Genomic DNA, 27163 nt, shown 5'->3' on the forward strand with positions numbered 1-27163 from the left:
GTTTCTATGACTGTAACCCCCTCTTAATTATAATTTCATGCATGATTTCCACTAAGCTTGGTATCACTTAGATATTTTTTTTATTATTTGATTTGAATGAAACTCCTTCATTAAATAATTTCAATGTGTAAGTAAGTGTGCGCCTGTAGCTGACGGTGCGGCGATTGGATATAGTTGTGTGAGAACATTCGCCACGGCGCGGCGGCGCGGGCGCAGCGAGGTGTTATTGTACCCGCAGCTGACGCATGAATAGCTGCGATTGGGTGCAAATGATAATGTTATAATGTTATTTGTGCCGATAAGATTGCAAGCCTCCTTCATGATAAATAGTAATCGTTCTTTAGAATACAATAATTAAAACAATCGGTGTAGCTAGATTATCTAGGGTCGTGATAAGGCTGCGCGCCGACGACCAGTTCAAGTCTGCGCCGTGGCACAGCACACCGCGTACTCGCGCTCAATGTGGTGCCTCATCTCGTGCCTCACGAATACAAGTTACAATGGTCCTGTGCCCGCCGTTTAGGTGGTCCTCGCGAGGCGGATTCAACCTCACCACTGCCGCCGCAGAGGATACGAGCACCGAGCGAAGAGAAACAATAAGTGTAAGTATTTATGGTAACAGTAAGTCATACTACGTTTCCTTTGTTGCAACGTAAACAACCGTGCTAGAGTAGGTATACAATGAATTGTTTCCTAAATATTAGTTACTTTAAGTAATCAAATTGCGATATCAAAATTAACACGTAGTTAAAAGATAGTTTACACAGCTTTCAATTCTATTTGAACTAAATGCCTTCAATAACCAATAGTACTGTTATTTGTGTCATAATATTTTATAATTTTTCAAACATTTATTTTTATGATTTACTGTGACTTTTAATATAATAAAAAAAGTTTAAAGACAAGATACATATGTTAATGTACTGTGAACCTGATAAAAAATTATCTTTACTGTAGTTGTTCTTAAAGCGCAAATTAATTTGTTTTTTCATGAAGAAATCGAATGTAATTTCGAATATTTTATACGCATCATAAATTTACATCAGTATCATAAATAGACATGCTATTTTCTTTGTGGTGTGTTTTCAATATGTAATCTGTTAAACAAAAAATAAACGAAAACACAGTATTTACTTACTACAATTTACTTTAATGTTATTAAGATCTTATTTTGGATCAAAAGTTAAGTAATACAGCACAACGAAAAAGATATTTGGGATGTTTTTACTTGGAATATGAAATCAGGGTAGCCAATATTGATAAAAATTATAATTTTGCGATAAGTTAAAATAACACAGAGATGTGAAGTACGATTAGAAAAACGAGCTTGAAAAGGAAGAAAGATAATGTATCTTTAATTAATTAGTGTTTTAATTCACTATAATAGAATTCCATATACAACATTTCTTACTATATTTAGAAACGCAATCAAAAGTACTAGACCTTGATGCTATTAAGAATACATTTGAACTATCTTTAATACAATGAGATCTGAGACCAAAATCTTTGACAAACATAGAAAATGAAATATATTTTTTTCTCTGTTTTTTCAAAAATAATGACAGGGATGACGTTATTCTTATACAGAGATTTTCGTCTAAGAAACCAACGAAAAAATAAAAACCTTTAGTCAAAAGTTTACGATTTTGCATAATCATGCTAGATGACAATAGTTACACAATAACAGTCACATTTGTGTAATTTTGTCATAATGCCATAAATTTTAATACGCTCCGAACATAAAACTGAATTTACTCAGATAATCTGGTACTTCCCCGTTGTTAAACAAACTAACACATTTTGATCGTTTGTTGCAAACGTGATTCTATCAGAGATAATAAGTAAAAGAAGTAAATACAAAAACATTTTCATATTGATTTTATGTAGAATCAAATTAGCTCAAGTCTTCCGTAAGAACAAAGCAAGGTCAGAATGCGAAATTAAAGTTCATCTAATACAAAAACAAATAACTTTATAAATACAAGATAGAATATTAGTTAATACTAATCATACAACTATAACGTCACATACTTAAGAAAGATATTTGGTATTTACTCTTGGTATGTACTTACATTATCGTAATAAATCTATTGTAACTCTAATTCGCAAACTTTGTGTAAAATAAGCACTTCAGTGCAATCGCATTCACGTGATAGAAATTGAGTACTTTCTATGATGTTATGTCTTATTTTTGGTGATTGGTGACGCTCTAACACGCACTATTCCTTTATCAAAGTATTAGTAACATATCAGATTTTAGTTAACAATCAATGCTACCGATTTCTATTTACGAGATAATGATCAAAATGTTAATATGCTGTATTAAGAACTACAAACATATTTATACCTACACAAGTAGGCCTATTTGATTAGGGCGAACGATTTGTACCTTACGTTCGTCATAAGACATGTAATTACATAAGACAAAAAAGTTTGATTGATCGAAGAAGAATTTTGGCGCAGATGTTAAACAAGTAATTCCTAAAAAAACTTTGCAGAAATTACCAGAAACCGTACCCGATGCTGCGCAACCAACCGAGGTCGTTCCCAATGGAAATGGAGTGGCATATAAAAAAAGTATCACGCTCTCCGTGGACCAGGGCATGTCCAGCAAGAAATCCAGCTACATGAGCATACAGAGTGAAAAGTCGACATGTAGCTGCAGCAAGGACTCCGATAGCGACGTATTGGACGACAGGAAGAGCAGTGCGGGGCGCAAGACAATATCGGACCTAATGCAGACCGACCCTGAGAAACGCGGACGACGCAAACGCGGCGTCATCGCACCCCACGCACCGATAGACAATGTGCGCACTAGTATAGACTTACAATATGAAAAATTTGAAAAAGACGGCAAGTAAGTTGGAGTAATATATAATTATATAAATATTAAATTCTCATATGGATATAAGCCTATCAGGTCCAAAGGTCTGATCTTACTTCCAATTGCCAATATCGTAAGGTAATTCATTAGCAATCACATCATTCCATTCATTCATGAGCACTCTTGATCTATACACTGGTAATTTATAACAATATTTACCTAATATTCTTTTTATAACTAGTATTTTCAGCAGCCAAATAATTCTACTTATATTTTAGGTCGGTGTCCCAAATAAAGGCAGCGATCATGGCCAACGATTTCCTAAAGAATTTGATGGACGAGGAGCGTCTGAACGCGGTGGTGGAAGCGATGAGCCCACAGGAGTTTCCTGCCGGCAGCCTCATGATCCGGGAGGGCGAGAGCGGCAGTCACCTCTACGTCTCCGCTCACGGGAACTTCGAAGTCCTCAAAGGTGGACAAGTTGTTAAGAACTTCGGCCCTGGCGAGGCATTCGGGGAACTCGCCATCTTGTACAAAGCTAAACGTTTTGCTTCCATCAGATGTAAGTAAAAATATTTTACAATACTTATAACTTAACCATTGTAGAATAAAGAGTCATAAAAACTTAATGATTTTATGGTAACTCTTATGTAGGAAGGAATATATATGATAAAGACATCTTATTTTAACAAATGACTTTACGTAGACTTGCACCAATCATGACTTTGTGGATCTAAAACTGTACAAATCTAGTAAAATGTAGTTATCTGCTCTATGTTCTAATATAGTCATATGCGTACAATTTAACATCGACACTATTTCAATGAATTTTATCAGGAATTCTACACTTATATCTATGCGATAGATAATTAATAAATTAATCCCCAACGTTTAGTCAATTCAAGACATTGTTTACGCGTATGCATTAATACTCAAACGATGCTTTATCTTATTTGTAATCAATGTTGGTTTAATAAGTTAATCCAATCCAATCATGGCAATAACGCAACAATCTTAAACGTATTGTCGATGTATTGCTTTAATTAGAATATTATGAGTCAACTTTTTATTGCTTTTCTTTAAATCCATCGAATTTCGTGGAAACATAACAAAACATATTTTTTTAACTTTTTCCGTATGTCGATTAAACAGCTAATCCTGAATAAATTTAATACAATAATAATATTAAACATTGGCAAAAGCATGACTTTCACAAAATGTGTCTTTTTGTTTTTGATAATTTAAATAATTTAAAATAAATTCCAGCTTGATACCTACACGCGTTTTTGAGAAAAAGGGTCTTGACAGACAGACGGACGGACAACAAAGTGATCCTATAAGGGTTCCGTTTTTTTACTATGAGGTACGGAACCCTAAAAAGATATGTTTATGAATGGAAACTCACCTTGAATAACAAGTGGTTATGATTGCATTCTAAATCCTTAGTATGGAATATACTTTGAAATTAAATTAATCTAGCTAATGAACTACAAACAAGATAACATTTTGATATGATAATTATTGTCGCATCTGGTTCAGCCGCGATGTTTGCTCATGTTATATATGACAGTATGTCCTTTTCAAGTTAAAGCAAAGATACGGTAATTTGATAATATTGAATACTCTATGAAATATTTTAAACTCTATGAAATGCTTTTCAAAAATCTTATTAGGTAAAAAACATAACTGAGGTCGTACCATTCGCATTAGCATTTTATTTAATAATTTATTTCCAACTGTCCATATGTTTATGTTATATTTATATTTGCTATATTTCCACTTATTATTAAGGTATAACAGAAGCAAAAGTATGGACCCTGGAGCGAAGAGTATTCCAGAAGATAATGGTCAGAAGTGGAAGACAAGAGCAGGAGGACAACATTCGATTCCTGGCATCCGTGCCTCTGCTGAGGGACATCCATCCTATAGAGCTCGCCAAGATCTCTGACTTCCTAAAACGGGTATGTACGATTTTTATTCTGTCTTCGCTTTACCATCTTTCGAAAATAGATGGCGCTACTTCTAGCTTTATAAGTTACTAGCTATCGCCCACGACTCCGACCGCGAGGAATTAAAAAAGACAAAATAAGTAGCCTATGTGTTCTTCCAGACTATGTTCTACGTCTATGCTAAATTTCAGCGAGATCCGTTCAGCCGTTCCGGAGATACCTTCAAACAAACATCCATCCATCCATTCAAACATTCGCGTTCATAATATTAGTAAGATGAGGTTTTAGAATACTTTAAGGTAGTGTGATAGTAATTCTAAAATAATGGTTCGCTAAGTACCTTAGTGTATTTTTCTCATACTAAAACCACACTAAGAAAAACCATTTAACAACTTTAATTCCGGCACTTACTTAAATGTCAAATGATATTGCTTTTATACCTCTTTATCCCAATAAAGTTAAACTATGTGAGGTTATTGATTGACTATTCTATCTATATTTTTATATTAAATTTATGCACATTTAAGCATATTATGCATATTGTTTGTTTAAATGCTCGTGAATACCTATATAGTGCTATCTATGATTTTTTTCTTTATCGAGATTGTACTTTGATTGAATTGGAATTTAATCAATGTTTTCAAGTAGGCGAGTTATAAATTATTGATTTTGATCATTTTAAAAAATGTATGCTTCTTCCTGAATAGTTGTGCGTCAAGAAAACTAGGAAATAAATAGAACCATTTTAACATAAATTCAATGATAACCCGCATAGAATAACTTTTAAATTTTTAAGAATTCTGAATATTTCTTGATTTTATTTTATTCTATAGTTTTTTTCCTCCACAAGTAAGAATTAATACGCATATTGAAATGTTAATTAAGTATGTATGTGACAATATAAACATTATATTTATGGCTTAACAACAAATGCAAACACAGGTGCAAAAACTTGTCTTGTCTGTAGGATATAAGTGTAAATAAGTAAGAAATACAATGAAAAAAGAAAATCTGGGAATCGAACCCAACTTAAATATGCAGGTTTTTTGGTAACATTTCTCACTGCTGAAACACACATAAAATATTTTTTATCTAGATAGAGAGGAATAGTCGAGCGACGTCTAATTACATGTATTTTTCCAGTCAATCAACTCAAAAAATCAAAAGTCAATTACATAAAAGTAAATCAAAAGAAAAAGAAAAACTAGCCCTTCACCACGATCCTATCTTGTGTTAAGTTGTTATGTGGTCGTGATTAGCGTGGTTGTATTAGAGTTTACATAAACATGGACTATCCAGGAGTTCTTCTCGACGGGCACGGCGGTGGTGCGGCAAGGAGACCGCGGCGACAAATTTTACATAATCCGCGGCGGCACGGTGGCGGTGACAAAGCGCGATGGCGATGGCGGCGAGCGGCGCGTGGGGGCGCTACGACGCGGCGACTACTTCGGCGAGCAGGCGCTCCTGCACGAGGACCGGCGCCTCGCCACTGTCACCGCCTTGCCGCCCGGCGTCGAGTGCCTCACGCTGGAGCGAGGGTCAGTATACAAACAGTAAAAAAGTCAACCGTACCAGTAACCACACCTTAGTTGGCACATAGCCGGCAGAAGAGTAGTCTTGTTTCAGACGTGCTAGATCAAATGCTTACAACTAACAATTTTCTACATATTTAACAATATTTTGTCCCTTTAATTGCATTACTTATTCTCTAATATCCGCGAGTAAAAAAATACCTTTTTAAATTTTTTAAAAAGGTATTTTATACGATTTCTTATTGAAGAACCAATATTCTTATCTTTTAGGCCATTCACTGATCTGCTTGGTAATCTTGACGAGTTAAAGAATATACGACATGCAGTACCACGAGCTTCTCAACAGAAGAAGAATTCTGAAGTCAAAAGTGGTGAGTTATGAATTCACACTGGCCCTACATGGCCCATTTCTTTCCTCGAAGAAGCCGAATGAAGAAAAAGAAGAAATTGTAACATTTTGTTTTCAGAGTACGAGTTCGTGGAGCTGAAGGACTTGGAGATAATCGGCACTTTGGGTGTGGGTGGGTTCGGGCGCGTTGAGCTGGTTCAGTACAAACCTCAGCCGACGCTCACGTTCGCGCTCAAGTGCCTCAAGAAGGTCGATATGGTGCAGCAGCAACAGCAGGAGCATGCTTACAACGAGAAGAACATCATGATGACGTGCAACAGCCCATTCGTCTGCAGGTCAGTGCTTAAAGTCCAGATATTACCAAGCTTTTTTTTTGTCCTAGATTCTTTTTTTTTAATTTAAATGGTTTCGGTTTAAATTTGCTGCTACATTTTTTCTTCAATCCTCAATCCCTTAAGAATGTAGACTACTTTATGACTTATCGGTTAGTTTCGATGAAGTCAAAAGAATAGTAATAGTGCCTTGTCATAGTTCGTATAATTCGCAATTTATTTTACATTAAGAATCAATAGATAAATTTAATAAATTACATTACTTAAGAAAACATCTTTTTGCAATTATTTAGCGATTGATTTTTTTTTATAATGGCAACATGATTAGATAACGTAAAACATGGAAATGACCTCAAATATTTGTTTTACGAGTCGTATATTATCTTGTTTACGTAATTACAAGAGAAATGTCGATTAAAACTAAGATATCTATGTTTATATCAGTGTCTGTATCGGACAGATTGAAATAGCAATTCTGAATCGATAATCAGACACCAAGATCGCAGTTAATTAACCATTTATAAACCAAATTATATACTGGTCGAAAAAAACACGACTGCAACATGACAGCTCATTATAAATGACTTTACTTTAATTATCATCCATCTAATATTATTACTTACTAGTTGTCGATCGCGAAGTTTTTAAAAAAAGTTAACTAAATAGCTATTTTAGTTCTGCTAGACAATGTATCAAGATCCGTTGATCTGCTCGGAGATACATAGTCACAAACATTCAACCGTCCATCCATTCAAATTTTCACATTTATAATATTAGTAAAATTAGCTGCAATTTACCATGTTAATAATTAAATAAATAGTATAATTTAAGTTTTCTCGTACACGGAAATATATCACATTAATATTTCTTTTCCTACTTATTCAACGTTCTATAACGTAAACATTTAATGTTTTAGGTTATATCAAACATTCAAAGACAACAAATTTATATATTTCCTAATGGAGCCTGTGCTGGGCGGTGACGTGTGGACAATACTGCAAAAGCAAAGATACTTCCCCGAGAACGTGGCGCGGTTTGTGGCCGCATGCGTCGTTGAGGCATTCCAATACTTGCATTCAAAAGACATCATATACAGAGATCTTAAACCCGAAAATTTGATGCTCGATAAAAATGGCTACATTAAACTGGTAATTTATCTGCAGCTACTCTTTACAAAAAAATATCTTGTAATCATTTTAAAAAGATACTTTATTCTTGTGACATAGAAATGATATAATTATAATTACAATTTAAGGTTATGTTGACGCTATTAAGTTGACGTTACAAAGTCCGAATTTGTTTTGCAAATATTTTAAGTTTGAATCTCTTATTAAATACATAAGTTAGTGAACTTACATTGAATACATCAATTAATATAATTTTAGGTCGACTTCGGATTTGCGAAGAGATTATCTCAAAACAGCAAAACATGGACATTCGCGGGCACTCCCGAGTACGTTGCACCTGAAATTGTTTTGAACAAGGTAAGACATTACTCATCATGTTAGTAATACTGCGATAAAATTATTTTCAAAAACGGTTAACAACTCCTACCGAGATAAAAGTCAAAGTAAAAAGGCATTTTAAAATATTTTGAATTTATTTGTTACTACATTTTGATAATTAAAGAGAAGGGAACAGGATAAAAGTATCCTTATCCAGGTTCTAAGCTACTTTCCCAACGATTTTCAGCCAAAGCGGTTCAACCGTTCTTAAATCAAAATAGTGTAATTTACACGTCTTTGTTATATATGTTTTTATACATGAAGGCGTAATCAATGAATTAATAACAATGTAGGGTCACGACCGCGCGGTGGACTGCTGGGCGCTGGGCGTGCTCATCCACGAGCTGCTGGTGGGCAAGCCGCCGTTCCGCGCGCCCGGCGGCGATCACATGAAGACGTACACGCTCATACTGCGAGGTATCGACGCCGTCGCGTTCCACCCGCGCGTGCCCAAGTCCGCGCAGCTGCTCGTGCGCAAGTTGTGCCGTGCCGTGCCCGCCGAGCGTCTCGGCTACCTCAAGAACGGTATCGTCGATGTCAAAAATCATAAGTAAGTTAATAACAATTATCTAAATATAAATAAAAATAAATTTTCTAAGTTAGTAGATTATACGCTGCGAAAATAGGAGTAGTTAATTTCTCATGTCTGATTCATATAGCCCCTTTTTAATTACAAAAGTGTTCTTGCAAAAAGGTGTGGTTTACAGATATAAGAGTGAGTATATAATCTTGAAAATAATTTATTTTACAAATCACCTGAAGTAAGCCATTCGGCCAAATGTGAGTCTTCCGTTATAATCGTCTTTAAAAAAACATCATGTAATTTTTTTTAATACACTAATTTCCTATCACAGATCAACTTAAGAGATGTCAGTCCTAATTTAAAATGATTACGATATATTTGACGTCCTGCAGCCTCTGATCAAGTTTAATTGTCAAGATCGCGGTTAATTTAAACGCGTGCTTTAACGGCCTTGGTTTTATTAATAAAACCTACAATTTATTAATGTTTATTACGCTTAGCCATAAACAATAAACATTTGTTTTATACGCAAGGAAACCCTTTTATAGAATGTAGTTTGAACGATTTTAATGTTTTCATATCCACATTACTTTTTACGAATTATGATTTATTGAGTCGCGATATTGTTAACAATGCTCGAAATTTAAAAGTAGACAATCGTACTCATTTTATTTCTCAGTACATTTTAGTTTATTACTCAGTTATATTTCTTAATAATATCAAAATGATAACTATTATTTTTACCACATAATAATCGTTTTAAAATCTTCCTAATGTTATAAATGTGAATGGATGAATGGAAGGATATTTCTTAAAAGTTATCTCCAGAACCGCTGCAAGAATCTCGCTGAAATTTGCCATAGATGTATAACACCTGGAAGAACACAAGCGTTTTTTAATAACAGCGGATGAAGTCGCGGGCGACAGCTTGTCATATATAATCATGTTCTACTTTTATTACAATTGCATGACAGACTTATATAATTATGGTTATTATTGTTTGTTGGTGAAATAACAACGAAAGGTATAATATGTTATTTCCTGCATCCTGTCGTTTATTCTGTAGAGGGGAATCTTGATTTCCTCAATTAACGCTGCATACGTTTTCAGAACAACTTATTCAAAGTATTATTAAGTAAATTCAAGTTAAAATTGACAGATACATATAATAAAAGAGATATTATATACTTTAGTCATGTATGTATTTGTACAAAAAAAATATTTATTAGTTTAACTAATGCAAATTTTAACAATAAAGTAACAAAGAATCTAACGAATAGTCTTAAATCTATGATATAAAATAAAATATTAAAAAACGAATAATTTACTAAAATATGTTATTAAAAGGAGTTCCTTTAACAACGCTAATTTCACTTTAGATATTATTATGTTACAAAATAATTATGTTTGAAAATTGCAACTTTTCCTAATTTATCATTATGAGTGACACAGAATTGTTGATGGTAAAATTACAACGTTTAAAAAGTCAAAACCGAACACATTACAAAGTTAAATACGCGATTAAATTTAACCAGAAGTCGTCTTGTTTATATAGTTCAGTAAAACATATCTTAATATTGATTGGTATTATAAAAGGAGAGAAATCAAGTCCGACTTTCGAGGTCTTCATTCTATACAACTGCTTTCTACAACTTGTCCATTAACATTGTAAAACTTACTTTCTTATCATCTGTGTTTCTCTATATTTTATTTCAATTCAACGTCGAAGTTTTAAGTAAACAACGCTAATTTCACTTTTTAAAAATAACTGTTTTTTTATTATGAGAAAAATGTACAGTTAAGTGAAAAAACGTTTTAGCAAATATTTTAGTCTTAGTAGGGTCGAGTATGCAGTTTGTGTATAATAAAATAAATTTTGGATTTGAATTAACGAAACATACATGCAAATCTTCATATAACAGATTCTCATTTCGATTGGTACTTATAACTTTAATGTTCTACAGATGGTTCCTAGGTTTTGATTGGGATGGTCTCCGTGAGAAGAAACTCAAGGCGCCTCTCATCCAGCCCGTGTCCAATGATTTCGACCTCAGCAACTTTGAGAAGTATCCCAAAGACAAACTGCCGCCTGACGAGACCTCCGGTTGGGATATTGACTTCTAATACTTACGTAACTGCATTTTATTACATTCATATTTATTTGTATAAATTAGTAATATATAATTTATAGATAAATAAAATATTTCTATAACAAAATGCTTTGTTTCTTTCTTAGATTTAGTCATTTACTTGCAGTATAACTGTCGTCGTCCTACGCCTTTTGTAGTTAATCTTCTTAGAAAGTTAAGTCTCGTCTACTCAGAGGATGACTGTCGTAGCTTTTCTTTGCAGTATTTTATCCAGTCACTGACATTTTATACTAGACTTCCTGGTATTTCATAATGTGAATATTTAATTAACAGTTCCGTATATTTGAAACTGTAACAAGAAAGTGAGGAGGTAATTTATATCCATGTAAAATGAGCTATATGCTATTAATTCAGGTAATCAAAACAATTTTGGTCATTGTGATTGTCATTGGGTTGATAGCCTAGTACCCTAGTTATTTTTTTTTTTGTGATTGATGGATTTAACGTGAAATATAAAATAACATAACGACATAATCGTAGGATAAACACATGCAATATTGAAATTAGGGCGTGTGGCGCACAATAGCTGGTAAGTTTTATGAACAAACTGAAAAGTAAACTAAATATGAACATGCCTTGACGTGTGTAATATACGGATCCAGGTCAGCGGGGACAATCGTTATTAATGCCGACTGTCGCTTACAATAGCACACATAATTTGCTGTACATTATTCAAGTTATAAGCTAATTGAGATTTAAACTCAATACTTTTTGTTACAATACACTAATTTACTGCCTAACCTGTAACGACGACGACATGTCTTAATCGCTATTTTTAAGAGAAAACTGAAAAGGATGACATGTTAGATAAATGTTTTGGCTGTGGAAACTCACGATAAAGGTTGTATGTATTATACAATACATTACATTTAAAACCAGTTAAGATATGAATTGATCAACCGGTCGTTGTTTGTATAATTTATTATATTGAATTGTACCTACTTTAAGTTTATTTAAATTTAAACCTCGTACTTGTACACTTGCATGAATAAATTGTATAAAATATAAGGTTCTTTAGAAGTAAATCTTTGAAACAGGTCACAGACTGTTTTGTTTAGTGATAAGAGTACCCCGCTCTCCATTCCTCTTGCCCGCATAAAAATGTCAGCCAATAATGCCAGTGGAAATACGCTCAATGAATTAGCGTAAATGTAAATGCAGTGACGAAGGCGGTCGCGGATCGCGGACATCGGCCACGAGCACAAGGTTTGTTTGTATGCGACGCGACTCGACGCCATTCAATTGCCGTTGCGATGCGAGTCGCGGCTACGCTACTGATCACTCAATTCACTCAGCTCAACTCAGTTCAGTTTATTCGGCGCGCGTGTAAACACGTCACATACGCTGCGCCGTGTCCTTCCGCGCCACGCACACACCACGCGAAACAGAAACAAATCGCTGCAATGCCACGAAAACTCAACTAACAATTTCATACAATGGAAAATAAGTGAAAATAAAATTCTATTTATGTGCTCAGTGAACGTGACTTCGCGACCCACATAAAATCAGGATCTGTATTTTGACGGTAAGTTTGAAAACATTCACATATTTTAACGTAGAATAATAAATTGATATGTTTGTAAAATAAAATAATTACAAACTATGTCTAAATAACCATTTTGTCTTTTAATGAACCTGTTCATTCCCCGTCTTTTCATTTCCATTTCATATGAGTCCGATGTAAATATCGTTCTGGAACAAACGGAAAATGTTCCATAGTGTTTTACGTTTACTAATATAAATATTAAACAATGTAAAGTCAGAAATTGTTTACTGTATTTTGCATTCCTATAAAAGTTTGATAAGCAGTTGAACAATTCATGACGTCGGTACATATCCATATTGAAGATTCCAGAGGAATTTAAATAATGCATTTTCGGTCTAAACATAAAGTTCAGTTACTTTTTAAAAGTCATAACATTATTCTTGACTTAATTGTGCCCTTCACGATCAAATTGTCAATGTTCTTCCAAGCTAAATTCTACATCTATGCCAAATTTCAGCAAGATATATTCAGACTTTCTGGAGATACCTTCAAACAAACATCCATCCATCCAAACATTCGCGTTTATAATATCAGTAAGTATAAAATTAGTAAGATTAAAGCAAAAATTAGCGTAGGTCTAAAGTGAAATTAAATCCAATGGGAGTTATTTCACACAAAACGCTATCTAACAAATAAGAGTAGGCATGTAATTTTCTTTATAATTAAGAACGTAAAATACATACAACGCTAACTCTGCACTTGTCTAAAATTGACTAACCATGTTATTTTTATTTACCGCATCAATTGGATTTATAAACTAAATAGGATTGTAATTTTGCCATAATATGAGTAGTATTACAATAAACAGAGGACGCAGCCGAGAGATTTTACCTTGATGCTCAATGCTCTCACAAACGTTTTTCAACACATTGTTTTGAGAAGTAATGAACAGTAATAAATTTTATTGTTCTCTGTGAATCGTGTGCATTGCATGTTGTAGCGTACATATAATTGTTGCTGCAAAGTTTAAAACAAATATACGTTATTATTTTACCACAACTATAAAATCGTATACGTACTCGTATGTTTTTGAGGAATTCTTAAATCTATAATGATAGAAAAATGTACGCATTACCTCTCCGTAATAACCATTACTTATATATCTCTATATACCTCTCATTGAAAACAGAGATGACAACCATTATCGTACCTATACCCTTATATATGATAAGACCGTTAAAGTTCACCGGTAGATTTCCCCCAAGGTTTCTGTACCTGTAAGGGGATGGAGGCGGTGTGCGGGGTCGAGGCCGGAGGCTGGGGCGCGGAGCCCGGGTGCGCTGCGCACGCACTGGCTGCGGCGTTGCACGCGCTGCACCTTTACTGCGCCACGCTCGCCGCCGCCGCGCTATGCTGCACGCGCTGCTCCCCAGTACGACCGCGCTGGTATATCAGTCACACATACACCATACACACGCACACACACACCCATTCAGATAACTATGGATTAGTGCCAGTTGTATTTCCAAAACAACAAGTTTAGAATCCATCTAAATGGAGCGTATCTCCTCACACTCCTTTATAAGTTGACAGTCTACCTTCACTTCCTTTGGTGCTTTAGATATTTGTGGCAACTACATTACATTAAACATTTTCCTTCCCAATTACCTTACCTACCTTCATTTAAATAATTTAAAATAGGAAAATTTACTCGTAAACCTATTTTTAACCATTCAACCGTTATAATTATAACAAGTTATTTTCCCATGAAAAACCAACGTTATTAACAATATTATTCCCAACAAGCAAAGCAAGCGGTTGCTTATGTAGGAAAAAGCAAGAAACATATAAGTGCAATATTTATCGATCTAATGAGAAAGCTAATGATACTTCAGTATCTCATTTAATTAGTCAAAGTCTACCTTTTGTAGTTTCTTAACGTTACAATATACGTTTAGGGAGGGCAGCCGCTGGCGTGGTCAGAACGTGCGGGGCACGGCCAGCTTGCTGTTAGGCGTGACGTGGTGCTGCGGATTAGCAGCGGCGGCGCTGCGGACGGACGGCGTCCGGCTGGCGCACGCGCTGGCGGCGCTGCTGGCCTGGTTGGCCGCATGCGCGCTGCACCTGCTCCTGTGGTGGCGCCGTGCCGCAGCCCCACTCCTCTATCTCGCGATATACTGGCTGCTGGCTTCGGCCGCCTCCGCCGCTGTGCTCTGGCATCACGTTCTCGCCGGAGCATCGTACACTCATATCCAGATCTACGTGCAAGGATTCACTATTGTACTAGCATTGGTAATCTCGACCGTAGACTGCCTTTGCTTCTATGATGAGGTAAATTTAATTCTTTTTATAGTATTTTTGAAGCGTTATCGCTATGATGATGCATGAAAATACAATCGCTATAAAAATAACCGTACGAACGAAGTAAGGTAATGCATGACAGTACTAATGTTAAACAAACATTGCAGTTTATTATTTGTTTAATTTTTAGTGTGAATTTTCTAGTTTTAACCGAAACACCTCAAATAATTATCATATATCTAAAATGTTTGTAATTAATTTAGTAGTGATTTTTTATTTGTATGTACCGATTTGAGAAATAATTATAATGCATAGAAATAACACTATCAAAATAGAATCGTTTACATTGAGCTCCTTTGGAAGATATCAATCGCAGCGGAAGGTTAATTAGAAATGACGTACTATCAAGAATAGGATTGATCTATGTATATAACTGGAGGCCAAAAGACGCTATTCCATCGTTACTTCTAATTAATTCAACCTTTGATTAAAATTTTATATCGAATATTCGAAATCGATTGAAAGACTAAAACTGCTTTACTGCAAAAAATTACCTCAACTAATTAAATCGATCTTTTGCAATTTGATTTATTTGTTACGGCAAATATCCAATAGGTATTTACCGCAAATTTTACACTTTCTTTGCCATATCTGCAACTGCTTAATATTAAAATATTAACAGAAGTAAAAAACTTCTGTCTCAAAATCCAATATAAGAATGAACATAATTTCAAACATGTTACGAAACATTTGTGAGATTTAAATTATCTAGTATATCTTATATCAATCCATGAAAGCCGTTATTTCAAATACAAAAATGCCACCAATTTTTTTATTATCTCTATTTGTTAATTTTATTTTTTTCTATACCTACTCTCATATATTACTTTTTACACCTGACACTCTTAAAGGCTCGAATCCCAAAAATAAAAATTACAAAGAAATGATCTCACGATCAGCACTCATTCTTTCCGGTATGATTCAACACAATGTCGGGGAGAAACCAAATGTGTATCTTTGAGCCGAGAATTGGAATAAACGAAATGTTCAAAATTTTTATATAGACTAAGGTTTCTTATTAATTCTATAAAAGCGATTGTCTAATGTGATAAATGTGTGAGTACTTCAACATGTGTTTATTAACCGCGATACTATCAGAGGAAGCGCTTAACGAGGCGCATGTTCATGTCGCTGACGCCATTATATTTTTTTCTCGCATTCCGTCAAGGCTATCAACCCAAATTAAACCGTGTGACAAAATATAAACCCCAACGTAAATATCATTTCTAAATTAAATCTGTATTTACGTAAGAACATAAATAGACGCGGTGAATTCTCCAGGGAATTTAGCTTATCTTACTAATATTATAAATGCGAATGTTTGGATGGATAAATGAATGGATGGATGTTTGAAGGTATCTCTAGGACAGCTCAATCTTGATTAAATTTGGCACAGCTCAGATGTAAAACAAAGTTAAACATAAACTCATAGGCATAGACGCAGTCGTGGGCAACAGCTAGTATTTGTATTAGCTATTATTATACATACGTGTATTCGAAGTTATATATGTACTACTTTAAAGGCAAAGCTACAGCTTTAACAGACACGATCACAAATGACATTGTTTCCTTTAATCAAAAACGACAATTAATTCTTAATAAGCAAGATGCTCGCTAGTTACAAATATAGACATGGCTTAGGTACATCAATCTATACAATCCATTATAAAAGACATACATCTATGACAAGATGTGAAGCTTGAAGTCGACAATAGCAGGCATTATAAATAGTCGATGTATCGGAACCACGCAAACAATGCTCTTTGTCAAATCGGCAATTGTATTGAAAACAGCAGACGCCACGAATACAAAGTGCTCATCGTAATTTTAACTTGTTATGAATAATGGTAACAATTTAAAAAGACGCGAAGAATGAACGCATTAATCTATACTAATATTAAACGAGATTTGTATTTTTGTATGTAATGTCGGGACTTTTGTTACTATAATTTTTTAATTCCACCTGGACGAAGTCGCGAACAACCTAGTATTAAGAATAATTTAAAAAAAAACTATAAGAGAAACTAATTCAAATAAGATACGATGTTATTACCACTAACTTAATTAGTTTGATATTAAATAATTGTCATCGGATTAACAAGATTTTTTACAGAAAAGTAGTAGAACTGTGACAGATCATAAAACATTCAGCAAGACAAGGCTGTTGACCTTTTAGCCAGTTGGGAATGGCCCAACGCCAACAAAATATAACTTATCCCTCGCTTAGACTGCAATCCATAGAAAATCTAAGTGATTACGAGATATTCTTTTGTTGAATTAAAGTATTAGTACCATGTGATAATTTGGTTGACGTATAATTTAATATCGAACGGTTCATTATTTCCGACAATGTTTATTCGTACGACAGTTATGACTCACCGCAAGGGGTGCACATGTGTTCGTGAACAAGATTCTAATATATCTTAAAGCTTTATTGCTTAAATGAAACTGATCTTAAACATATTTATTGGAATATATATTTCTCAGTGGACCGATATTGGCTGATGATGACCAATCAATAAGTGAATCAACATGAAACTTAATTGATATTACGATAAAACTTGTTCGGCAATCGTACACCAAAATATTAGCATCGTAAGAATTTATGAATGGCCTCATTTATATTTTACATTGATAACGTTCCGGTTGAAATAGACATTAGAAGTTTGATACAGAGCTCCTAGATATTACTTGGTATTTTTCCGAACAATGTCTATAACATCAACCATAGAAATAAAAAAAATATGCAACGAACAAAAACTATTTTTAAGTTTTCTCTTTTCTCGAAGAAGACTACTAAAAAAAGCAGAAGCAACCCTGCCGCTGTTGTTTCACACAGACGCCGGACGTCTGAAAACATTCCTTACGTCTGGCGCCGCCATCCCGTGTTCAGTGTCCGACGCCAATACCCCAACGTTTACTCCATTTATTACAATACTTACCACATTAGATTTACTTAATAAACTTTTGCAGGTCACGAAACGTAATCACGGACCACAGGAATCATTTACCAAAGACAACGTGTCCTACAAGCATAGTGAAACTCACTTTTTTTCTAAGATAACTTTCTTTTGGTTAAATCCCTTGTTGTACAAAGGATATTATGAAACAACTCACGATGAAGACGATTTCGGTGAACTGCCCGATGATGAAAAATCCTCAACAATTTATGCACGATTTAAAAGAATATACCAAAAATACAAACAGGTTTGTTTAACCTCTTACGTAGAAGTCAATATACACATATAATTAAAAATCTTGTATCAGTTTAATGCTTATTTCAGATGACAAAATTAAATGACGAAAAGGGCAACATGTGGCGGGTCTATTTAAAAACGATATGGCCTAATTTTTATATCGCTGGAATATTAAAATTATTTGGAGATATGGTCGGACTTATACCACCTCTGGGACTTGCCGTAATTGTCAAATATATCGAAGATTCTAATATAATATTTGAAACGGAATCAGAAGTTACAATCCAAGAGTTCGTTAAAAATCCTTACGTTGTGCTCTTCCTTGTAACATTGGCTTTAGTTATACAAGGAGTACTTTCACAGAACTCGACACATTTAGTGACGGTGGAAGGAACTAGATTGAAGACGGCGTTACAAGCAAGTACACTGAAACCTTTAAAAACTAAGATAAACTTAATTAAATTCATTTAACTACTTCTATATTTGGTAATCATGAACCTTGAATGAGATTGTTTAAACGGTTGACCTGCTTTGAATACTTACCGTCTCTGAATTAAATGTGTGATGTCATTTATAAATAAACATTGATAAAGTGTTCTCCATTTATTAAGACATTTAAGAAGAAACGAATTGTCTCGCATTTTAGACTAATCTTTTTAGTATGCAAACAATAATCTTAATAGATAATGTACTTGTTATCCCATGATTTTATTTAATTTCTTTTTTCAAATAGAGTATGGTGTATGACAAATGCATGCGACTAGCGTCATGGTCCTCGACAGACACGGAAATAGACGAAGAGTCACCACTCCTGCAGAGCATTGAGGAGTCTGCACCTTCGCAGTCAGGTCTAATCACCAACCTGATATCACAAGATACGTACAATGTTATGTCATGCGTCTGGGTGTGCCATTACATCTGGGCCATACCTTTGAAGGTACACACTAGTTTAACTATGTTAATTATTTACATTTTAATTAGTGTTTTATTCGTATTACTTTTTTAGGTAGCAGTAATTTTGTATTTACTTTATACAAAACTAGGCGTCAGTGCAATAATAGGCACCGTTGTTAGTATTATTATTATAACTCCATTGCAATTCTACATCGGTAAAAGGCTCTCGGATAATTCCAAGGATATATCAAAATGCACAGATCACAGGGTGTCCAAAATGTCGGAAATCTTACAAGGCATGAATGTTATTAAACTTTACGTTTGGGAAGATTTGTTTAATGAGAAAATTTTACAATTAAGAGAAGTAGAATTGAGAATGTTAAATAAAGATTCCGTATATTGGGGAATTCTGAGTAAGTATGTACGAAAATATTTATCGAATCAATACTGGTTTTAGATGAAATCGAAAATATAATATATTTGTTTTTCAGCTTTCACAACACAAGCATCTACCATCCTCATAACAGTTGTTACATATACACTGCTATATTTTTTAGACAATGGTGAAGGTTTAACAGTAGTGAATGTCTTAGCCGGACTGGCTCTATTTAATCAATTGGCAATACCACTTCTTATTTTACCAGTGACAGTGCTCATGGTTATTCAGGCTATGGTAGGGAAAATTTATAAATAGATTTAATTTCCATTTTTTATAACCAGATAATTAGAATATCATTCTAGGTCAGTACGAATAGAATCAAAGAATTTTTGGAACTGCCTGAATCGAGTAACGTTAAAGAAGATAATTACGAACAAGATGCTCCTGAGACCAAAGAAAATGATTTACTTGTTAACAATGCTGCGATCTCAGCTCCTAACTGTATATATTCGGAACAAGACGATGCCAATAAAGATATCGATCTGGAATGTGAAGATCAATTCTTCGAAGACAACAAGCCCACTTGCAACGATCAAGAATACCTTATAAGATTTAAAAATGCGGCATTTTCTTGGAAGATGAGAGATAACTCTTGGCTCGATGTTGATGATTTAGATATTCCAGTTGGTAAGCAAGTACCTAACATTCACGTCTTGAATGTACATTTCTTCATCAATTAATTAGGTTGTTTATATTTTTAGGAAAACTTATAATGGTCGTCGGATCAACTGGATCTGGGAAGTCGTCTTTCCTGTCTGCTGTGTTGGGAGAAATGCATCTTGAAAGAGGAGAAATTAGTTGGAACGGGTAAGTTGTATACTTTCTCATAGTATCTATAATACATCTGTTTGTATAATGTATTGAATACGTATGATCATTGTTTATGCAGAGCGTTGCTGAGAGAGATTGATTCTGTACTTTCACTTGTTGCCCTGTACATACAATGTAATTAATAATTAATTTATATCAATTCTTGTGTTGTAAAGCGAATACAGTGCAAGCTACGCCGGTCAGCCGCCTTGGTTGTTGGAGGGCTCCATCCGCGAAAACATTCTGCTGGGCCGCCGCTGGAACCCCGCGGAGTACTCGCGCGCTCTCCGCGCCGCAGCTCTTCGACCTGATCTACAACTGTTACCAGGTAAAAACGCTTATAGAAAATCGATCTTGTCAGCTTAAGAGAAAAAATATATCATTAGATCCTCAAAAAAGTGCAAATAGATTACAAAGTACCTATGAAATACATACAAAGTACATATAAAAAAAATGTGTTTCTTTGCATGTTCGTATGTGTAGATGGTGACCGCACGCAACTGGGTCGCGGCGGGGCACCGCTGTCGGGCGGGCAGCGCGTGCGGGTGTGCGTGGCGCGTGCAGTGTACAGCGGCGCGAGGCTGCTGGCGCTGGACGAGCCGCTGGCCGCACTGGACGCCGCACTGGCGCGACACGTGGTGGCGCGCGGATTATTACCCGCAGCGCGCGCCGGTGCCACCGTGCTGCTCGCCACCAACAGGCTCGAGCTGCTTCACTATGCTGACTTGGTTAGTGCTTACATCTTACTATAGAAAGGAAAGTAATTATTGATTCAGCATTACATATGTAGGTGATAGGATAGGATATATACTACTGTCATCTATTTCTGATTTATGTGTTGGTGTTATGTACAGGTTATAGCAATGGAGGAGGGTCGCGTACGAGACGTGGGCCGGGCGGGATCAGGCGCAGGGCCGTGTGGTGCGGCGGGGGAGGGCACGCTGCGGCGCTGGGCGAGGCGGGCGGCGGAGGCGCGCGCCGCTGTGGCCCGCACCGGCGCCGGCCCGCCCGGCGGTTCCGCGCGAGAACGTGCGCGGCTGCAGCGCGCTCTCAGCAGGAACAACTTCAATAGACACGATGTGGACGAGGATACGGTGCTTAATCTTTAAATAAAATATTAAAATATGCCTGCAGTAAAGAATGGACATTCTGATAAAAAAAATTATAAACACACAGTTGTATCCACTATTAAAAACTAAACATTATTTAAACTACTATTAAATAGTTAGCAGAAATAATGTAGAAACTTCGCTTTCACCTTTTAAGTAACAAAACGAAAGCAAGGTTGTACAGAGGTCAGACGAGAGCGTTAATATTTTATTAGAGGCCGTAAAATCGATAACGTCGCATTTCGTCTTAATTATTAATAACGCTAACCGCTACCTAGAATGTTGTCGAATTAAATAAGACACAATTTCTTCATTTACATTAAGGAGTGAGCCTATGTAAATGAAGAAATTATTCCTTATACCCTGTCCCTTTTTCTTCATAATAGATCTTCTAAATATTTATTTACCAGAATCGATCGGAATTTCATTTTGATTTCGGCGCCTAAATCGACGCTCCATTGTAGTGGTTGCCTTCTCACGCAAAATACGAGCAAGTCGTGAAGTTGCGGAAACTGTAGCCCCATACCACTACCCTTACTAGGAGTAGTGGTGATAAGTTGTTGTATGCAGGTAGGTATCTGTGAGGCGACGGGCGCGCACCTGCTGGCGGAGGTGCCGACGCGCGCGGGCGGCAGCTGGCGGCGCGGCGCTCGCCCGCGCTCCTCCCTGTCCCGCCAGCTCTCCTCGCCGCCGCCCTCCATGCATCTCTACAAGTATGTAGGCACATTGGAACATTCAAACTTTATTGCGGCTCGTGGTTAGCGAGGATTTGCCAACACAGGTGGGTATCAGGTGGACCCATTTAAGCTGAAAGAAAACACGCCGACGCGGTCGCCGAGTCGATAGCACTGTATAATAATATTGTCGTAATAAATGCGTCATTTATTTATTTAAAAGTTGTTTTTGAAAGTATGCATGGAACAAAAAAAACATTATTCTGTGTATTTTTATATGCTATTAAGATCGGACCTTAGTACACTTTAGCTAATTACCTTATTTGTTGTTTTGAATTGAAATAGTATATTGTTGAAATCCTCTTACCGTAAAATAATACTTGACCTAAAGAAAGACTCGCTGCAAGCGCATTGTCTTGATCTCATTGTGTTAATCTAATTATTTGTCATATGATTTACATTAGTATTTCTATTTAGCGAGAGGCGTCTTGTTGATTTGTAAATTTATTTTGTTTTATACATAGTCTAGAAATTTCTAAGATTTTTTATACTAAATATATTCTTAGGGTCTGCCTAAATGACCCTTAGTGTGACAGTAGATGGCACACCATTAAATTTGTGTCATTGTGCAGATGGCGTCGCGAGGTGCGTCGCGCGGTGAGTGCAGAGGAGGGCGCGGGGGAGCGCGTGCGCGTGCACCGGACACTGGCGCGGTAAACAACATGATTTCACTTTACGCTCCACAACACAACACAACACAACACAACTAACCTACTAACATTCTCTACACCATACCAGTGTGTCGCTAATCATAAAAAGTAGGAAGCAGTCCTTACTGATGTCTTGATAAATAAAAGAAACAAAATTTCGTTTGTTAATAATGAGAGTCATAGAACTATAGAAGATCGCAAAGGTCGTTTCAAACACTCCCAAAAACATCAGTTTAGGTGATGGAATAATTAATCAATTTATAACCACGCACACTTAAATATGTTTGTAAAAAAAATGACAATGGAATTTGATGTTACCTACAAATATGATTGTCGTAAAGTTGACTGTGTGTTATTTTTTAAACAATCAAAAGACAATCGAATTGCGTCATTTAGCATTCAAATGGAGAATTCATGTCACTTCCTGGCTATAAAATTGAGTCGCACACCTTAAATATTTTACACATCCTTATAGGTAGTGAGTATATAAAATCTAATTGGAAGGTACACATTACCTTTTTCGATGTCCAACGGATTCGACTAATTTTTTTTTTGCGTTAGGATCCTAATAAGACTTTAACAAGAAACGTTACCTAAGCCATTTGGCAATAAGGCAATTTGTTTGATTATGAAATTGAGGATTGGCACTAACGATGTTATTTAAGCAAACAAATGTATATTAAATACCTAGAAACAAAAAAAATCGCAAGCAAACTAAGTTTTTTTTAATTGGCTAATAGGAAACCAATATTCTAACGGACTCTCCATCCTTTTCATCAATTCAATAACTATTATAAATGTATCTTGGGACATGTATTTACAACATTAATTTTCTGTATTCTTCAGATGGACTCCGCGAACGTTGCACAGGTTACTGAGCACCGACAGTGACACGCAACCAGACGAACAATCAGACGGTCAGTTTTATAAAACCATACTTACATTATAAAATGATTTTTTTAATCTTAATTCCCCGCGAACGGAGTCACAGACAAAAGCAAGTAATAATATATATTTAATTTCAGATAAAGAACAATCCACAACAAAAGACACGACATTTGTTTCAATTACATCCAATGGTATCGAAACAAGTACAAATAATTCAGAGAAATTAGTTCCCGATAAAGAAGATCCGGAACAAGTCATAAGTGAGGTATATACAAATATATTATTGCAGATTTTGGACAATTTGTGAAAATGTAAGTACGTAGGATTAAAAGAAACGTAAAGCAGTAAGATGTTTTGTTTGTATGAGCCAGAGCTCTATCTGGTGTGCGTACGCGCGCGCGTGCGGGTGGTGGGGCGGCGTGTACTGGGCGGCCGCGGCTGGCGCGCAGGCGCTGGCGCTCGCCGCGGACTACTGGCTCTCCACTAGGGCCGCACAAAACTCACAAGAACCACTTGAAAACGATGAGGTGACATAACTTTTTAATATGAGAAATGGGTATAAGACCTAGTAATGTATATTTCTACATTGTAAGCTTTATATCTTTCTTAAATACATCGTTGCCTTTAGCTATGGAGGTCCGTGTACGTGTATGTGTGCTGGTGCGTGTGCGGGGCGGGCGCGGCGGGAGCGGCACAGCTGGGCGCGGCGTGCGGGGGCGCGGCGGCGCGGCGCGCGCTGCACGAGAGATTGCTGCGTGCCGTGCTGCACGCGCCGCCGCACCACGCGCACCTCGCCGCGCTGCACCGCTTCTCTGCAGACATCGCTGTTGTTGATCGGGTGAGTAAACTACTGAGCTTTTTATGTCGGAGAGGGTAGAACAGTTTGATAAAAAGTAATTATAAATACGCTAAGTTATATAACAGTTCCATATGTCTGTGTGCAGAAGCTATCGACGGCGGTGACGCGCTGGGCGCAGCTGGCGCTGGCGTGCGCGGCGGCCGCGTTGCTAAACGTGGCCGCCTCCTCGTGGACGCTGCTCGCCTGTCTTCCCGCCTTCCTCTGCTTTCTGCTGCTACAAAACGTCTACCTACGTAATACGAGGTAAAATTAATACCGTACTTAACGTTTTTAATTTAAACCTTAATGTTTACACGTATTCATCAAAATCATAAATCATCAGACATGTGAAAAATACAGTTTGTTTTGTGTCAGAGAGCTGCAGCGTAGCGAGGCGCGGAGTGCTGCGCGCGTGGTGTCGCTGAGCGCGCAGGTGAGCGCGGGCGCGGGCACGGTGCGGGCGGGCCGGCTGCAGTCCGCCATGCGTGCGGCGCTGCGGGCGCGCCTCGACACAAACCACGCCGCGCTGCTGCTGCTCAACGCCGCCAACAGGTGGCTGGGCCTCTCACTCGTTAGTATACATTTAACACGTCTTAATCTATGTCGCAGCGTTCCAAACTGCACGTTAATTTTTACCCATACACGTACGGCGGACTATTTTATACATGTAACTTAAAAGTGATAGACTATTTTTACATCTAATCATCGAGATAGATTAAATGTAATAAATAAAACAAGGACCTGGTGGGCGCGGCGAGCGTGTGCGTGTCGCTGGGAGCGGCGCTGGCGGGCGGGGGCGGGGGCGGGGCGGCGCGCGCGGGCCTGGCGGGCGCGTACGCGCTGCTGCTGCCCGCGTACCTGGCGCACGTGGCCAAGTGCCGCGCAGATCTGCATCTGCAGCTCGCCGCGCTCGAGCGCATCCTCAACGACACCAGGATGCCGCAGGAGGACTATCGGGAAGATTGTAAGTGCCCTGAATTATCATGTACCTACATCTTAAATTTAAAAACCAATGGTATATTTTTGTAAAACTCGTAAAATAAATCTGTTGTTTCATAATAAAAAATATTTCAGGTCCAATCCCATCAGGGTGGCATAGAGATGGAAAAATAGAATTCGAAAACGTTACCGTCCAGCACCATCCAGATGCACCACCTATACTTAAAAATATAAACTTGACTGTTAATCCTGGTGAAAAGGTAAATGATCCTTTTGATTAATTTTTTTCACGCTTCTTATGCCAATACCAACAACATTTTGTTATTCATATAAAGAACGTTAATTTTGGTGTAGCTGGCGATATGCGGACGAAGCGGCAGTGGCAAGTCGACGCTGGTGCTGACGTGCGCAGGCGCGACGCCGGTGCTAGGCGGGCGCGTGCTGGTGGACGGTGCGGAGGCGGTCGCAGTGCCGCTGCGCGCGTTGCGTCACCGCGTTCTCGTGTTGCCGCAGGAGGGCGCGCTCTTCTCTGGCACGCTGCGCGAGAACCTCGACCCGCTCGCCGTGCACACCGACGACGAGATATGGCAGTGCCTCAAGGCGGTAGGACTCTACGAGTTCGTCACGGCGCAGTCGGCCGGCTTAGGTAACGTTTCTTGTAAAATTCAATCATTTACAACCCCCTTACCCTATTCTAATAAGGCAAACAAACGGTAGCGTTTTTCTTAAATGTAATTCTAAATAAATTGTATGATAACTATATAATGGTGGAAATTAATTGATTTTAATTGATCAGAGTGTCCTGTGGGCGGGGCTCGCGGTGCACGATGGGCCGGCGGGCGAGGCGCGCGGGCGTGTGCGGCGCGGGCGGCGCTGCACGCGCGCTTCGCAGCTGCGCTGTTGCTGGACGAGCCGGGCGCTGCACTCGACGCAACTGCCGAACGCGACCTCCTCGCCGCACTCGCTGCCGCCGCGCCCAACACAACGCTCATCACAGTCGCAGTAATTAGTATTATTAAATTAACATTTGACTGCAATACTGAAAAATTATAAGGCAATGTAAATCTTATATAGTGTCACAAGTATTGTTAGGTACTTTTTGGTTCCAGCACCGTATGTCATCGGTCCGGGGCTACGACCGCGCCGTGGTGATGGAGGAGGGGCGCATCGTGGAGGTGGGCAGCATGAGGAGCTTGCTGTCGCAGCCCTCCTCGCGGCTCGCGCGCATGTTCGCCGCCACCAACCAAACACATTAGTCTCTCCTCTCGCATAATAGCGCGTCGTGTGCTAAACATATTTGTGCAATATGTACATATTGACGTTAACAGACCAAAATCTGTTATATATATAAGCTATTTATGTTTGATTCTTTTGAAATTAGATTATAAAGGAGTAATCGACGTCTGCTGTTTAAGATTTACATATGAACGATATTAAACTATAACGACGCCATTGGAAATGCATCGAGCGCTAAGATATTAACTTACCTTTTATATAAAGACTGAAATATTTGAGCCATAACTACAAATTACTTAAGTAAGAGTAACTTGAAATCACAAATTGTTATTTCTTATAACTGCTACCGACATCTACAATGTACCGTAATGAAGTATTAATAATTTAAATGTTTTTAATAAAATGATTAAAACAAGAT

At 37.2% G+C, this 27163-nt stretch overlaps 2 protein-coding genes across 2 annotated transcripts; both read left to right on the forward strand.

The window, feature by feature from the left end:
* The first annotated feature begins 237 nt into the window (after positions 1–237).
* Positions 238–11179, forward strand: LOC106128323 (cGMP-dependent protein kinase, isozyme 1). Its single transcript, XM_013326641.1, has 11 exons — positions 238–602; positions 2499–2857; positions 3103–3386; positions 4616–4785; positions 6073–6311; positions 6576–6676; positions 6773–6989; positions 7903–8134; positions 8372–8470; positions 8785–9041; positions 10979–11179. The coding sequence occupies exons 1-11, from the start codon at positions 501–503 to the stop codon at positions 11136–11138; spliced, it is 2220 nt and encodes a 739-aa protein (XP_013182095.1). The 5' UTR covers positions 238–500; the 3' UTR covers positions 11139–11179.
* Positions 11180–12241: 1062 nt separating this feature from the next.
* Sur (Sulfonylurea receptor) lies at positions 12242–27160 on the forward strand. Its single transcript, XM_013326649.1, has 26 exons — positions 12242–12689; positions 13916–14096; positions 14609–14981; positions 17985–18218; positions 18296–18625; positions 18942–19145; positions 19215–19515; positions 19594–19775; positions 19844–20168; positions 20243–20348; positions 20528–20679; positions 20835–21079; positions 21206–21445; positions 22031–22173; positions 22767–22847; positions 23691–23761; positions 23870–23997; positions 24104–24259; positions 24361–24570; positions 24677–24834; positions 24946–25141; positions 25309–25534; positions 25645–25769; positions 25864–26155; positions 26306–26511; positions 26619–27160. The coding sequence occupies exons 2-26, from the start codon at positions 13936–13938 to the stop codon at positions 26763–26765; spliced, it is 4992 nt and encodes a 1663-aa protein (XP_013182103.1). The 5' UTR covers positions 12242–12689; positions 13916–13935; the 3' UTR covers positions 26766–27160.
* Positions 27161–27163: the final 3 nt, after the last annotated feature.

The sequence above is a fragment of the Papilio xuthus genome, unplaced genomic scaffold (assembly GCF_000836235.2).
Source record: "Papilio xuthus unplaced genomic scaffold, Pxut_1.1 DF828780.1, whole genome shotgun sequence".
In the NCBI taxonomy this organism is placed as follows: domain Eukaryota; kingdom Metazoa; phylum Arthropoda; class Insecta; order Lepidoptera; family Papilionidae; genus Papilio; species Papilio xuthus.